At 45.4% G+C, this 16,433-nt stretch overlaps 1 protein-coding gene across 5 annotated transcripts in view; it reads right to left on the bottom strand.

Moving 5' to 3' along the window:
* The window catches only part of meis2a (Meis homeobox 2a), a 198,431-nt gene that overhangs the window by 47,166 nt on the left and 134,832 nt on the right, over positions 1 to 16,433 (bottom strand). For all 5 annotated transcript variants that reach the window (XM_074692248.1, XM_074692253.1, XM_074692250.1 and 2 more), the window contains one exon: positions 16,104 to 16,218. In XM_074692248.1, coding sequence (XP_074548349.1) covers positions 16,104 to 16,218 — 115 coding nt within the window. The remainder of the gene's footprint in view (positions 1 to 16,103; positions 16,219 to 16,433) is intronic.

Raw genomic sequence — 16,433 nt, 5'->3', positions numbered from 1 at the left:
TTCTTTTGTCCGTCTGGTTACCCCTTTTATTTACTCTGGATTTACGAAGGGGTCTTTGCCGGCTCTGGGACCACATGCTCTTGACACACACACATACACACACACACACACACACACACACACACACACATACACAAACACGTACCGACTCTATTCACACTAGAGGAATGGCCGGCCCTCTGTTGCTCTGGGGATTACAGCTCCTCTGGCTATAACCGCATGCTAGCAATATGCTTCACACTCATGGAACATACAACACAGACGAGTGCTAACGAGTAGAACATAATCCCTTTAATGATAAAACACACACTTGAGCATTCAATTTCTAACAGTCAGTAACCCATCAGGGTGTTTGTGTGACCAGACCATATGGTTTACTGCGCTCATTCAGATGCATACAGTAGATGAGGGCTCTAAACAGGACTGTTTTAGTAGCAGCCAGTGTTTTTTTACGCTGATTATTTCCTGATCTGTGCTTAAACAAGCAGCAGCCCCTTGCACTGGACCATAAAACAACAGCTTAGTAAACAGCAAGCATGCTGACAAATTGGTAGCGCTCAGGCCGGAGTCATTAACAGCCCTAAAACCTGTCAGAGCAATTACAACAAACTCTCTCCTTCAGCAAGTCTCCCTGCGAAAAAAAAAAAATCCCGTGCCCACCTCCTCCTGAGCCCCGCCCCCCGAGAAAGGTGGAGGAGAGGAGAGGAAAGTCGCCGGCTTTCACCTCGCTCCTTCACCAGCTGTGACACCCCGGATAAAGTGAGGACAAACCTCCATCTCAAACACAGCTGTATCTGCATCCTGAGTGCTACGGCCCAGCGCTTCCTTTTGCATGAGAAGTAATGTGTAGTTGTCTCCAACCCCCAAAAACACATCATTAAGTGTTCCCTTAAATGAAGTGGAATAAGAGCTTCTAATTAGATGGGTTTTTTCTCCCTACGTGTGGGGAAGGAGGCAGTCAGGCAGTAAGAGAGGAAGAAGAGAGGGAGGTGTGTGTGTGGGGGGGTAGTTGCTCAACAACTCCTGTACCTCCTCTCCTGCCCTCCCTTCTCCGCCCCTTTTCTAAGCCCCCTAACCCTGCCATCAGGCAGATATCTCTCTGTCATCCCTGGAATGCTGAAGATAACTATCGCCTCTCTACCGATACACGGCCTCCCTCCTCTCACAGGCACGGCACTGACCCCACTGTGCACATCCCTAACTGGAGAGGGCCAGGCTGAAGTGAAGTGAAGTGAGCTCAGAGAGAAAAGAGAGGGCAGGAGAGGGGAGGGGGTGAGGGCTCGAGGTAAAACTTGTTTTTAACAGCCAGTTAGGCTATTTTACCTTTTAAACCAAATTAAGGGTTGGAGCAAAGCCACCCTCCTCTTTCAGCTTCTCCCCTGGAGCCAAAGAGGAATAGTGCATCCAGGACGGAGAGGGGTCCAGAGTTACCGGCCAGAACTCTCTTGATCTTTTCATAAAAAATTCATCGCCAGATCCTGAAATTTAGCACTGGTTGCACAAACTTTGTGCTTTCTCCAAGTCTTTAAACGGGGCCAACTGCAGGCGCAATTAACCTCCTACCTGTAGCAACAGCTTTCTTATGGCACCATAACCTTAAAAAGTAAAAACTCCACTCTTATTTTCTAGTTTTGTTTGTAAAAAACTACATTTTAACACACAGAACAGTGCCGATGCTTCACAGATGTGTCGTATGTTTGAAAGGATAAACGTCAGCTGAGACAAGACTCGCAATCCAAAAGGGGGGCTTTTATTTGCCGAGGAAAAAGAGCCCCCAAAGAAAAGCGATGGAATAAAGATGTATAAAAGAAAAGGAGGCAGGCTGTTGCAGATGTCAGGACCCAATTTGCATGAATGGCAAAGGGCTAAATTGCAGGGGATGGGGGAGCTACCCTCCTCTCCCCGCTCCCTACCATCACCCCGCTCTCCTTCTCTCTTATGTTTTGGAAGGGGAGACTAAAAGGGGAGCTGTGATGCCCATGACTGCTCCTCACTCAGCAGACAGGGATCAGTGGCTAATGAAGGGCTTTGGGTCTCCACCAGACATTTCACACTCGCTGCCTCCCTGACAACTCCACCCTGCTCCCCTCGCGCTCCGACACTGCCGCTGTACTTCCCTTAGAATCCAAATCGAATGGGGCTAATTGGTCTCGCAGGTAATCTAACTTCGGACCTCGTTTCTTGAGGAACGAATTTACAAACCTGCCAATGCGCTTGTCGCAACAGAGCTTCTGTCCACGTTTCTTCTTTACCAGAGATGAACTCTGGAGCTATTCTTGATATTTGCAGAGAGAATCATAAAGTTTCACAAACCACCTCTATTATTCATAACTGTTTCGATGGAACAACAGAAAAGCATACCTAACTCCTTAGGTTTGATGCTGCATTAAAAATTAAAGAATAGGTATTTCCCAAAAGTAAGAGGGGCTATGTTGCGCTGGAACAGGCGCGATCATTAGGAAAACAAGCTGCTTCCACACTTTTTCATCTTTTAGACGCTGACTCTACTTTGGAAAGAGCAAAGAGAAGGGAATGGAAATGAAACAGAGCAAAGGAAAAACAAAGATGGATGACTCCATCTGTGAGGGAAGAAATGAAGCAATGGCTTCACAATCCCTGCAAGAAATGATTCACTATCAAAGTCTTCCACCTAAAGCAGCTGCACACAGGTCACTCAAGAAACTGCGGCTTTTGTGATTAAGACCAGCTTTTAAGTTTGAGGCCATTTATGGTTACAGCATCAGCCCTGATTCTCTTACCCTCAATTACAACTTAAAACCAAACAAACAAACAGTTTTCATACTTATGATTTGGATTTATTGCAGACATCTTTGCCACACCTGATGGACAGTGGCATCAAAGGAAAGTTTCACAGAGATGTGGCTTTCTGCACAAAGCTGGAGGGCTTTAGGGGAGTAAATGGATTAAAAGGTTTATAAATCAACAAGTCAACCATCAGATTGTAGCCTCTGCTCGGCAGCCCTCTCATCAGCCAAATGCCATGAAGTTTTTTTTTTCTCCTCGCTTGCTTTTTTTTTTTTTTTCACACAAATGTCCTGGAGGCAGGGAACAAAGCGAGCAGAACTGATTACTGCGCTGCTGCCCCGCTCCGCCAGTCTAAACTCTGTTTGGCTTCCTAATGAGCTCACTAAAAACCCAATTCATCACCCATAACCCCTTCTCAACCTGCCTTGAAATCCCCCATTATGGGGAGTCAAGGACAGTCCGTTTACAGGCTTTGGGCCGGGGTCAAGGCCTGTGGCGGCATTTGAGGCGGCAGCACGGCCAAGGTTATTCTGGGATGCTTTCGATGGCATTTTTATTTCCTTTTAGCCAATCATCACCTTTGATCGTTGTATTTTTGCATCGCCGATAGATTTTTTACCCTCCCCTGTCTCTTTCGCCCCCCTCTTTTGCAACACCAGCGGTGTCCTGGCCCCGAGTGGAGGAATGTCCGGCTTGATGACTGCAGCAGCGGGAATGTCCCGTTCCAGTCAGTGTTCGCACCAGAGATTTCAAGTTTAATACCCTTACGTCCCATCCCCGCAAAGACAGGAATTTGGTGGGAAGGGAATGTAGCGGGACGAGGAGGAGAAAGAGGAGGGGGGGGGGGCGTACAGTAAGACCATGAAGGATGGGCTAAGAAGGTATGAAATGGACTGAAAATGAGAATGAAAACCTCACTCAGGAGGAGGTGTAGGATAGGAAATGGGTGTTGGTTGAGAAGGGGGGTCGACGAAGGGAGAGGTGGAGGAGAAGGAGGACAGCAGAGGGTTGGGGTGTACTCCCACTGTTCCTCATTACATGGAGTTGAAATGATCCTCCTGACACCTGAGCTGTAACCAAGAGATTACAGAATTGATGAATCCTCGGTTTAAAATGCAGCTGTTTTATTCTGCTTTAGTAATTAATTCTTTTTCCGATAGCGTATTGATTAAGCGTAGCCCCTGATAAAGTTCAAACTGAGAGAGATCCCTCCAGGGGCTTTGGCTTGGCCTGCTCGGAGGAGTCAATGAAAACTTCCTCCCTCCACCTGCATCCCTCTCCCTCTGTCAGAGCAGTTTACCCTCATAAATTAGTCAGATCTGAGAGGAGTGAGCCTCTTGCTGAATTGATACCAGCTTTGTCTGCTACAATTCTCCCTTCTTTTACACCTGCACTGCTGCTCATGCCTTTACTGAAAGCTCCTCAGCACTAATCCCACCAAAACATGAATTTGCTTGAAATACAGTACATGTACTCTTGCATATATCTCCTTCCCTTTCCCTCCCTCTTCCCTCTTTCTTCTCCTTCTCTGTCTTCCAGGGAGAACGTAAGCGTCTCCTCTCACAAAACTACCCTTTCATTCTTTTTATCGCCCCGTTTTTCCATACCGCTGTGAGCGCGAGTCTGATCAACAGAGGGTAAAGCGGCTCTCTCGAGGGAGCCAACTAGAAGAGAAATCAGATACAGCTTTACAAGAGAGTCAGCCGCTCATGTCTTGTCAAGACCCCTCACCTACTGGCTCCTTTACAAGTCAATAACCATGGTCCTGTGTCCTCTGCTGGGCCCTGGTACGCAATCATCTCTCTCCATGGGAAGCAGAGTAACATTATTCTGAAGATGATAATATAAATATTGTTGTTTAAATGCTAAAAATGGTCCTAAAGCTGCCAAAAACACATTCCCACGGCAACATTTTATACAACATGCACTTGTTTTAATCATCTAATACATCCTGACAAATAACCGGAGACCCCACAAGACATAACGAACCAGTCAGAGGCCTTTTCAGTATTAAAAACTAATGAAAGACTGAATGAATTATGAAGGCAGAAGGGAAAAATATAATTAGAAAGGTGGAAGCAGTGCTTAATACATTTACTCCAGACTATTTCCTTTCATTAATGGGACTGTGGAAATCAGGGAGAGGGGTTTTGACGTGGCGAGTATTGACTGTCCACTCTGCTCCTTAAGGTAAATCCAGCAGGTCATTTCATTAAGGCTCAATTTCCAGGACACTAATTTTGATTTTTGGGGGGTTGACAGCTGTTGGGAGTGGGAAATTGGTTCAGCAGGGACAGTAAGAGAGGAGGCTATTACTGCTGGGATAAAATACAGATTGCAAACCGTGGGTTCAGATTACTGGGAGTGTGACTTAGCAAAGTTGTGTCTCGATTCATTTGTGGGGATCACTTTCGAATGCAAAAGTCTGTACTTTGACGCTTCCTGGGCTTGTTTAGTTTCTGTTTTCTTCAGGATGATCATAAATTTTTCTTGTTTCTAATATATGAGCCACCACTCCCAAAAGTAGGAGTTTCATAACATGCTACAGTGATCTTTGTTTTTGTTGTTTTCTTTTTCTTATACATCCTTCCTCATAAAACGTGACCACAGTTTGCTGGTATGATGGCGGGATGGACCTGACTCACAATGTGAACTCTAAATCGCCTTGCCTTGCAAGTTATTATGCAGCATTAAAGTTCCAGAGAGGAGAAGAAGAAGAAGAAGAAGGAGAAGAAGAAGAAAAGAAGCTCTTCCTCTGATGCTATTAATTAGCAGTGCTCTATAGCTCTCAGCTTTTTGAAGCTCTCCATCTCCTTTTGTTTCGTCCTCCACTTTTTCTTTTCTTTTTTTTTCCGTGCGGCCTTCGTTATTGACTTTTCAATTTTCCCTTCTCATCCACCCCCTGCACTAGCTGCCTCTGCTGCCTCTGCTGCTTCTGCACCACTTGCCCAGGCCCCCGACAATACCCCCAAGCCCCACTCTCTGAGACGCCGGCCGGGGAGAGCCCTGAGAGCCGGGCCAGCCCTACAGCTCCCACCAGCCCACCACTCCACTTCCCACGAGACCCAAAATCAAAGAGAGAGGCCCTTAAAATATAACCATGGGTATAATGAGGGTGCTCCAAAGAACAATAAGCATATACACCAAAGGAGAAGAGGAGAGTAGGAGTACAAAAGACAGAGAAGGAAAACTATAGGAATGTTGGCCTAAGAAGTGAACAAAAAAATGAGAGTGATACTGTGCTTTTAGAGAAAGGGCAAAGGGCCACAGCCAGTGGTGATGGTAGCCAGGGCCACGCATCAATCCAACCACGTATCTGAACCCAAAACAACAAGGGGGTCTGCCGCATGCCTCTGGAGCCGAAGGGAGCCAAAGGGCTCGACTAATTTCTGCACAACAATGAGCCTGGATGGGCGCCCACACAATAGCAGGTGCTTTGAATAGCAGCAGGGCCCTTGCAGCAGGGATCTTCTCTTCTCTCACTCCGAGGGCTCGGGCTCTGGCTTGTGTAACCTTTCATTTTCAACCGGGCTTCCTTTTGACTCATAAAGGATGAAAATGATCTCATGGGAGGGGGCAAAGGAGTAAGAGACAGCTAGGCCTGTGAGGCACAGAGTCCGTCTGTGTTTTTTCCATGTGTGTATTCTGCTCTCCTTTAAATCCTCTCTGCCTCTCTTTACATTCACACCATCCTCATGTTTTTCCCTTTTTTTCCACCTTTTCCTCATTTTTTTTCATCGACTCTTGGTCTGCTGTGTTGTTTTCTGTAGTGGTTTGTTGTGCGGCTGCTGGGCGATCCTGTAGGCCATGATGCAGTGGTAAAGGCAGTTTTCCCCCCACCTTAAGAGCATTCTTTCCGGGGTCACAAGGTCATGCTTCACAGATGTCTCCTGCAGACACTCAGTTGTCTAAGGACTGCATCCCTGGGAGTTAGCATTCGTACTAAACAATGCAGCTTCCCCCCCTCACTTTGGAAAATGTTAAATGTTTTCTTCTTTTTGTGTCTCGCTTTTTTCTTCCTCTGTTTTCATTGTTTTATTTTTGAATGAGAGTGAGGGCAATTTTTCCAAGGTGGAGGTTTTGTTCTTGTGTTTAGATAATGAAAAAAAGCACTGGTTATCACAAGATAGTGGTGTTTTCTGACCGCTTTCATTCTTTTAAACACTCCCCGTCTCCCCAAGTTTCCTCCAATTGTTCTAATGGGGCCTTAGTCATCCTTGCCTGATGGCTGAGGGAAAAGATGCTTTTAAAGGTCCTTTGCTTCACTCAATGAGAGTTGCCAGGAGAGAAAAATGAAAAACATGTAGTAACTGTCCTGACTGCCACACTGAGTAAGCAGGGTAGAAACCAAACAAAGAGCAATCTGAAACGTACAGAAAGGCAATATTGAAACAAGAAAATCTCTATGTAGCCTCAATCTGAAAAAAAATTGCATAGACAAGAATTCCTGGGCCAAATGGCTTTCATTACAAGGAAATCAGCTTCTGCCTTTTTTTTAGGGGGCGGAGCGTGACACTGGTAAAAGAGACAAGATTGCAGCATTTAACATGCGAGTTCTGCCTGAAAACATGGAAAAGTGTGTAATTGGAACAACATTTTCAAAACCCAGGCACTGAGCTATCCTTGAATATCTTACTCCTTTTCATCTCGCGCTCCCTTGTTCCTTTTTCTCTCCCTCCGTTTGATATGGAGCTCTTGCTTCCCCCTCTAAACATATCCTCTGTATTCTGCAAATTGATAACCCTCTAAATGAATTATGGTAAATGCATAATGAAGGTTTTCTCAGCTCCAGCCCTGCAGCCAGCCAGGATGGAGCATCTCGTTTGGCATGTTTGATTCGTTTTGTTGCGCATTTAGCCCCACTGTTCCTTCAGAGTGCTCACTGCTTGGGGCATGTAAATAAGAAATTATCCTTGCTGACTAACATGGCTAATACCTCCTCTGGGGTAATCAAAAATTATTAGACGCTCGCTTCCAATAAACATTAGGGCTCATGGCACTAACCACTGTCAAATTGCTCACCTCCGCCTGCTCCCCAATAGCCATAAAATGGGCGAACAAAAGTGATCAGGTGTGGAAAAAGCTACATGGAAACTGAGAGACTGCGGGAGTGCTATTATGCCTAAAAAAGCAGCCCTTGGCTTTAAGAGTCATTAAAGCATGTACTAGAGTGGGAATCAGACTAGAAAATGAGCTTATCTTGCATAATGCCCTCAAAAGCTTTGCATAAACGTGAAAGATGTGCGCGTGAAAATCAGCGGCAGGGAGGAAGAACTCGGATTGTAACACACTTCCTTTATCATCCACCCACTCTCTTGGACGGTGGCAGCATGGTGAAAGCACTACCTGTAGGGTATAGCTGCTCTACTCCTTTCCAAACGGGCTCCAGTGGGTAAACTCAGGTTTACACAGGGGGGAAAAACCACACAGCAAATAAGCAGGAGGGCTGGCCTTGCTAAGTCACTGGACTCAAACCACTTGCTGTCTTCAGGGAGGGACCTTTTAGCTGTGATGTGGGGTTCGGATATTAGGGGGAGGAGAATTGGGAGGGTGGGGGTGGTGGAAGAGATTAAAGAGCCAAGGGAGGCAGAAGAAAGGAAAGAAAGTAAAAGAGCACAAGGCCCATTGGTCAAACACAAAGAGGGAGAAAGGGAAAGGACATTTGAAGTCAGGGTTAAACTCCAAATAAGCACACCTTAAACGGGCTGGTGTAAGCTGGCAGGCAGGGTTTTTTGGAGTTTCCCTGCAGGTGTGCCTTTGACAGGCTTGGCCTCTGTAACCTCTCTCTGATCTAGAGAGGGGCCCGGGGTTTGGACACAGAAGAAACCGGTGGCATCTTGCTGCCTCAGAATCCCATTCTATGTCTATTACACTCACACACGCATGCTTACACTCTCTGTAAACACACACACACACACACACTGCCAGACAAGGGGAAAACAAATCTGGTGAGGACTAGAGCAATTGGATTATCACCTCTAAAGGGTGACTTCTTGGCTGACCCCCTTCGGGCTAGCGTGCTGAAACAAGACGGAAAATTTCCTGGGAAAACACTCTGCCTTTAAAGAACAGAAGCACTGTCATCATTGTGAAAATACAGCAGCGGCAGCATTAATGGACGTGGAAATGCCCTGTGGGGCACGCGCTCAAATCCCTTTTAGCCATATTACATCAGACCCCTGTGCACTCCTCATCATCACCACAAGCACTGGAGTAATCAGCAATGGAACATGGGTGTGTAAACCCTCTGTATCATGAACTGATACAACAGAGCTGCACTCCGTCTTTGTTTTTGGCCTAAGCCTTTGGGAATCAGAGAGAAAAAGTCACTTCCCTCCTTTTACTTTAGCTCAATCATGACTGTTTCCCTGCAACACCTCTTCCTTTCTGCGTTTTAATCATGCTCAATGCACTCAAAGATAATCTGGTCTTCAATCTCCTCCTCAGAGAAAGACAGAAAAAGAAAAGAAAAAAAGAAAAAAACACTCTCCCTCAAGCTTTCCTTTAATGGCGCAACACAGACATTCTCCTCAGCTGCTGTCAGAATAATCTGGGTAATTTTTTCCCTATGTTCTCCAAACATTAGTTTGCACATTACGCTGACCCAGTTAATGTGCCTTTCCTGCTGCGTAGGACCCAGTTCCAGACCCGAGCTGGGCCAGGCTGGGTTGGGCCGGGTCAGGCCGGGGGCCTGTTCATGATTATGGACCAGAGGGACCAGGCCCCAGCCAAAGCTGAGAGGGGGGAAGAGAGAAGGGGAGATGATAGGAGAAGGAGTGAGAAAGAGTGGTGGGGTATAGAGTGGTGGGTAGAAGTCTGAGTCACTGGAAGTGGAGCTGACTCTGTTGTCCTTTGCTTTTTGTTGTTTCCATGTTTTTTTTCCCCCTTCTCATGATCTATAGACTCAACAAACGTAACACAGGGTCAGAGGAAAGACAGCGAGACATAAAAAAAAGGAAGAGAAGGAGCGGAAGGGAGGAAGGAAGGGGGGAGCTGAGGGAGCTGATCATTCTCTTTAATCACATTTTGGATGAGGGCCAGGTAGTATGCGGTACTGAGAGAAAGACAGAGGGGTGAGCAAGGAGAGGAGTGTGAGGGAGAGTGTGTGTGTGTGTGTGTGTGTGTGTGGGGGGGGGGGGGGGGGGGGGGGGGGTATAGAGAGATGGAGGAACAAATGGAAAGAGAGAGAGAAAGGGACTTACGGATGAAGGGGATGAGACTGAGAGCAGAGCCCCTCGAAACAGCTTGAAGTGCAACAGCGCTTAAGGAAAAGTGCTTCTGTGCCCACACATACAATGTCTATGTGAGTGTATGCGAGGCAGAGTGACAGCCGTTCCCGTAAATGCCCGCGAATGCTGAATCCAGCAAGAATCTGGTGTTAGAGCAGGGGCAGGGAGAGATCCATTTTAAAACTATGTGCATTAACTATACTTTTCCCCATAGATTAAGCACTCCACATGAATAATTTAGCCTCTCTTATGCTAATGGGATCATGAAAGTATCCCCTCCGTACCGTGTTTTCTCCCCCTCCACAGCAACTCTTCTCAGCTTTCAGCAATGGCCCTGCCCCTTCCCAACAAACCATCACGCTGACACACTGCACTGTTTTCACAACAGACACCTGACAAACATGAAGCTTACATGTGGCAGCAGGGCTAAGATGGCAAGGGTTAGCTTAAAAGGCGCTTCAGCAACATTGTGCTCAACAAAGTAAAAAGTTACATAAATAAGCAGTATTGTCATATCATATTTCAAGGTATTGTGATTCATATGATAGCTCAACAGCAACAGCTAAACAACACCTAGCACTAGCATTTAACCACCTCCTAGCAAACATAATGCTAGCTAAAAGTTAAATCCTGAGTTAACATTTGGTTAGCTCAGCATCGACACCCTGTAACACTAGCAAAGATAAAAATTATCTTGCAATAAATTTTCATCCAAGCTTATCATCTAACACTATGCTAGCCAGTGACTGGAAGCTAACAGCTTGTTTCATGTCACACTATTGTTATCTGGGTTGTATAACTTAAAGGGTGCAAGTATATCATAGTTCAAGGTAAACATACAAGCTATCAGTAATGGCAGGACAACAACTAATGCTAGCAACCAAGCACTAGTAAAAATAGCTTTAGCTAGCCAGCTATTATAAGCGAGTTGGACATCTTCACCCTTTCTGTTGTATTTTGTAATATTATCAAATTAAAAGTATCTCTCAGTTACTTTTTAGCTGACATTTGTGATGTAAGAAGTGGCTAAATGCTATCGCTAACTGTTGACATTAACACAACAAGCTAACAGGTTAGCAAGATGTCAGTCCCATTGTTAATAATAACAATAATAATTTGCTGTTATCTCGAATCTATATGACTTTCAACCCTTACTGATAGTGTTTTGTTGACTACCCTGAGCATGAAAAAAAGAGGAAAAGTCTTCATTTATTTCTTCTTGAAAGGGAAATGGTCACATCCTGTGTGTTTATGTTTCTTCACCCCATTTTGTTCAGCCTCAGCCTCTAAAACAACCCAAGCGCACATTTACAACACACACACAAACACACACACCCTTGTTGCTTCAGCATTGTGTTGTTGTGGTGAGGTAAGGTGGGGGCACTGTGTAAAAATTATCAGTCCTCCAACAGCTGGGAGTGAGAGCCATGAAACAGCAGGGCTTGGGCCTGCTTTATTGTTTATCTGTTGTTTATGGGCCAGTGTTCAGCTTTAATTACTACACTAAATTAAACTCTAACAGGCACTTAGAGGGTACCAGCTGACACACGCTCGTGCATGCCCGCACACACAGTATATTTTATATACACAGACACACCTCACTGATCACTCCAGAGCTGAGGTATAGGCTACTAAAACGCAACAAGGCTTCCATCTTGTGTTTAGCACCGACTTTGCTTTTCTTTCTCTTGATGTTACATTTTGTTTTTCTTCTTCCTCGGCCTTAAGTGTCGCTGCAAGAAAAAAAAAGCAAAGCCAGAGGTCCGGAAAATGCCAAATTCAACAGGCCTTGCTCATGCTGAGACTGTCTGGGCGGACACAGGGAGTCATGTCCCCACCAGGAATGACCCCCCTCGGGTGAGCTCAACCACAAAGACCTTGCTGAGTGGGGCCCCTGGTCAGGGCCAAGGGAGCTCACCACACTCCCGACGCATACACACACATACACACAAATGTACCACAATACCATCAAGCCCAGCATGCTCCCTTGGAGCCAAACACTCAAGCTCTCCCTCTCTTCCTCCCTTTCTCTCCCTCCATCTCTGCCTCTCTCCGTCTCTCTGGGGAGTCTGTCTATCCGCCGAGCGTGGGGATTGTTCAATTGCTGAGAAAATGTACAAAATGCTTTCTCCTCTCTTCTGTTGAGCCTTTTCCATCTACCGTAGAATTGGGGAATTGTACAGAAAGCCCCTTTGCTCACCACTCAAGATGTCAACGTGGATTTGGTCTTCATGCATAGCTAATAATCACAAGTGTGGACTGGGGCTGACACACACACACACACACACACACAGTCACACAGATACAGCAAAAGGGAAGAAACATTACCTACCGTGCTGAACCAATGTTGGGGATTCACACTTTCTGACTGACTGCATTTGACTCATCTATGTTTGATGTGTGCACATATGTAGAATACCTCTGAAGAACTTGGATGTGCACCATTATAGACTTCAGCCTCAGCTATCTTAAGGCTCACACATTCATCAAGTTCAACTCCCTGCAACTCATGTCTCTGATGTTTCTAGATAAGCTTGGAGGACTTCCAAAGGACAGTTAATCAAATTGATGTGCGAGCATGGCCAGTGAAGTTATTGTGTGTTACCTTCTGAACTGTCTCCTGTTAACTGCTGAAATTTGTTTATCTAGCCAGAACATAGGGAGTTACTCTCTGAGAGTCAGTAAGTGAGAGTGCAGAATTTGCCCTTAGGGTGATACTTCTTATTTTTCTCTTTTGGAGGGAAACTCAGAGAAAAGGAGAAAAAAAATCTGTTAAGAACATGAGGTGGGGAGAGGTTACTGATCTGAGTATTGTGCTGAAACCTTTTTCATATGTGTCAGAACCTTAACCGGCAATCTTTACTGACAGCCATGAGCATGCTTCACCTTGGTTTACTGCTTGACAATAAATTATTCCACAAGAGGGGTGATACATATTTGCACACTTGTTAAATTGTTTTTTGGCACAAGTTCAGAGTAACGCTACACGCTGAGATACAGAGCGGAAATTGAGGAAGATTCTGCTCACAGAGTCCATTTTAAGTCATGTTTGCACTGTGCAGACACATCTTTGTGGAAACTTTAATGAACTTTATTTTACTGTACATCCCCTCATGAGCAAACTTTTCTTCGTCGATATTTTTTGGGGAAATTGAGTCAGATTTGGAATCGTATCTTCAACCAAGGGATGCTTCTGGATGTATTTCTGAGGTAAATGTTTTCAAAGTGCTCTGGAACATTAAAGACATCTTTCAAGATTCAAGATGGCAGAAGAAAGTTGATGTTTTTCTTGGCAGCTGAGGCCAAAAAAGGCACAGTGGGTTCTCACTCACTCTTCCTCCTTCTCCCCGCCTCTCCCCCCATCTACTCTGTCTTCCTCAGCTGATCCACATCATCACCCCTTTTAACAGGGGCCAAGCTGTTAAAGACCCCATTACTGAAGTGAAGCACACATTTCACGTTTTCTCCGTGGACTTGAGAGTGTGGACTACAAATTTTATGTGGAAATGTATTGAGATAGGAGGCAAGTCCATGCGTGGAGTGGAGAGGAGAGGAGTGGGGTGGAGGAGAGGTGGAGAGGTTTGGGAGTGGAAGGCTCTGTCAGAATGGAAGGGCCAGAGTCGGGAGTCAGCGAGCGCTTCAAGCGTTAACGTAATTGCAAGAATGTGAAAAATGAGGCGGCGGGGCTCCCGAGCGAAGCGAAAGGTCAGAGCATGCCTCACACAAAACAACTGGCTGGAGGACGGCCTCATTAGACCATTAAATCAGCTGCCCTCTCCCTCTTTCTCTTTTTTCTCACTCCTTTTTCTCACTCTGCCTACTTTTTCACCTTCTCCACTCTTTCACCTCTGTACTTTAATAGCTTTTCTTTTGCGTTCTTGTAAATTGCTGCCTCTAGTCAATGCTCTTTGGTGCTGCAATGAAAGACTCTGAGCTGGTGGATCCGACGTTTAGCACTCCTCAGCGCGGGTCGGGCTCTGGCCTTGATCTAGTCTTGGTCTGCGTTGGCCCAGAGCACGGTGCCGTACCGTAACTGTCTTTGGCCCGTATCGATCGGCTGTTACTGGATACGGTGGGGAGAGGAGTCGATAAGTGCTCTGTGGATTACAGGTCACTTGTACTTATGTGTGTAAGATAATCAATAGGCAGTGCATTTCTTTCTCTCATCCTCCCCCTCCTCTCGCTGTTGTTTCTGCAGTCTTCATCTCCCATGCTGCCTGCAATTACAGAGATGAGTGCAACTATCTGCCTATGCTCTGTCTTCTTCACTACGATCAGAGAGTAATCTTATCTTATATTTAAGGCTGCAGCTAAAAATCGTTTCCATTATTGATTCATCAGCCAATTATTTTCCCTTTTGTCACTTTGTCAATTAAAATTTTCAATAAATCCTGAAAAATGTTAGAAATACCTTTTTTTTTTAAACCTTCTGCCCAAAATTCAAAGAATCCTTCAATTGTCATAAGTAAGAAAAAAATGTAGCAAATCTCTTTCAAACACTTGACTTGGTTGCTAGGAAACGACAGAAACAATTAAATCATAGTCTTAGTTTAACTTTCTTTTAAATAAAGAATTGATTTTTTGCCTTTTTTGATAGGACAGCTAAAGAAAGATGGGAAATATAAGCAATTTTTTTTTTTTCATTTTTTCTAATAATAAGGAAATTCTGAATAATCCTCTTATGTTTAATGCCCTGTGTCCAGATGCTACAAGAGTAAGGCTAGCAAAGGTAAACTTTTGCCCTGCTGGTGTGTTTTGTTTTTGTTCTGTTACTGTGTCAAAGTGTCACATTATCACAGCTCATCTCTTTATGATGCTAACACCGTTCAACAGAAACATCCTGATGCTTTCCAAGACCTAGTTAACAACAACTAGCCTGGCAGCAGCCTGTGATCCAACCAGTCCTGACACAGCTAACCACAGAGGTCTGCTGCGGCCCTCGGTCTGTGGTCAAACGCTTCACAGTCGCAGGTCTTCTGCTCCCGTCTGAGGAGCAGACGATCATTTAAACAGCCTCACCACAGACACACATCCCATCAATACGTGTGATCGCTTATCGGGAAAAAGGATACACAACAGACACGCTAGTGGCTTCTTGACTTCACTGTGTATGAGGGAGCTGCAGCATTACGTGTGTGTGTGTGTGTGTGTGTGTGTGTGCCTGAGTGTGTTTGTGGGTGTAGACGGTGTGATGAAATTTCATGCAAAACCATGGACACTGCCCGAGGGCACGTAGGGATACAGAAAGAGACCTACTAACACACACACACACGCACGCACGCACACACACACACACACACACACACTCTGCCGCCAGTGAAAGAGAGACGTTGGTACATTCAAAACAAGAGGAAGACTAGAAAGGAAAGGCCAAGAGCTCATCATGTGTTCTCTCAGATCAGACAGCGAATGTGTTTAATAAACAATCTTAACCTCACAATGTGTCGACGCTTAGCCTCACCTCTAAATCCAGCTAATAGCATATGCTTTCGATAATTTACATGTCAAAATTGATGTGGACCGTGACAAAAACACCAGGCAGATAGCTGTGACTTGCACACGCCGCCTGTAATAAATTCAAATGCGTTTGTTTTGAAATGCATTATTACTGTTTGGCAGGTCACGTACTAGATAACACAAGGCTCACTGAGACATAATTAGGGGCTGTTGTGCATGCAAAGTTAATATGGTTTAAATGCAAACAAGAACTGGCAGAAATACACTATTAATCATCAGCTTTTGTTCAGCGCTGTAAATAGTAACATTTTGGAAAGCCCTTCTTCAAGGCTCGTGTGTAACACTGGCTGTTGCTTGTAGTGGATAAGCTGTTCATTTTTAGGTGTGACTATGTGTTTACATGGACGCCAGTCAAAAAGGAGGATAATCCAGTGTGCAGGAGCAAGGACTGGGTCACATGTGGAAAGAGAGATGTGGCATCTATTCGCTGCAGATAGCACATCAGACAGGGTTAAAGTGAGGTGTTGGCAACTCTTCCCATTGCATGATGATTAATATGTCCCGCATGGATCTGTGCCTGCATCTTTGCCTCGGTGTTTGAGTGCACGAGTGTGAGCGTGCACGTGCATGCCCATTTCGGTACTGGCTCACCTTGTTCGCTGCTGTTGTCGCCGCTCTGCGAAGCGTGTCCCCCGCTGGAGGGCCCCGGTGTGCCGGCTGAGTGTGTGGAGGTGGCGTCATCATGGTCTCTCCAGGAAGCTGGGTTCTGAGGTTTTTTTTTTTTTTTTGTCGAAGTAAGAGAGGGAGAAAGCGAGCGTGGGATCCATCCATCCATCCGTGCATCCATCCACATTCCCCAGTCCAAACCACAAACCAGGAGCACAGAGAAGAGGGAAGAGTGGAGAGGAGGGAGGGACACAGAAACAGAGAAACAGAGAGGATATGAGTATGCAGGAAAAGTAAGAGTGACATCTGTAAGAG

The sequence above is a fragment of the Halichoeres trimaculatus genome, unplaced genomic scaffold, assembly GCF_033239565.1.
Source record: "Halichoeres trimaculatus isolate MK-OKI-2021-1 unplaced genomic scaffold, fHalTri1.1 fHalTri1_scaffold_17, whole genome shotgun sequence".
Taxonomy (NCBI): Eukaryota; Metazoa; Chordata; class Actinopteri; order Labriformes; family Labridae; genus Halichoeres; species Halichoeres trimaculatus.
This window is presented reverse-complemented; position numbering and strand designations above follow the sequence as displayed.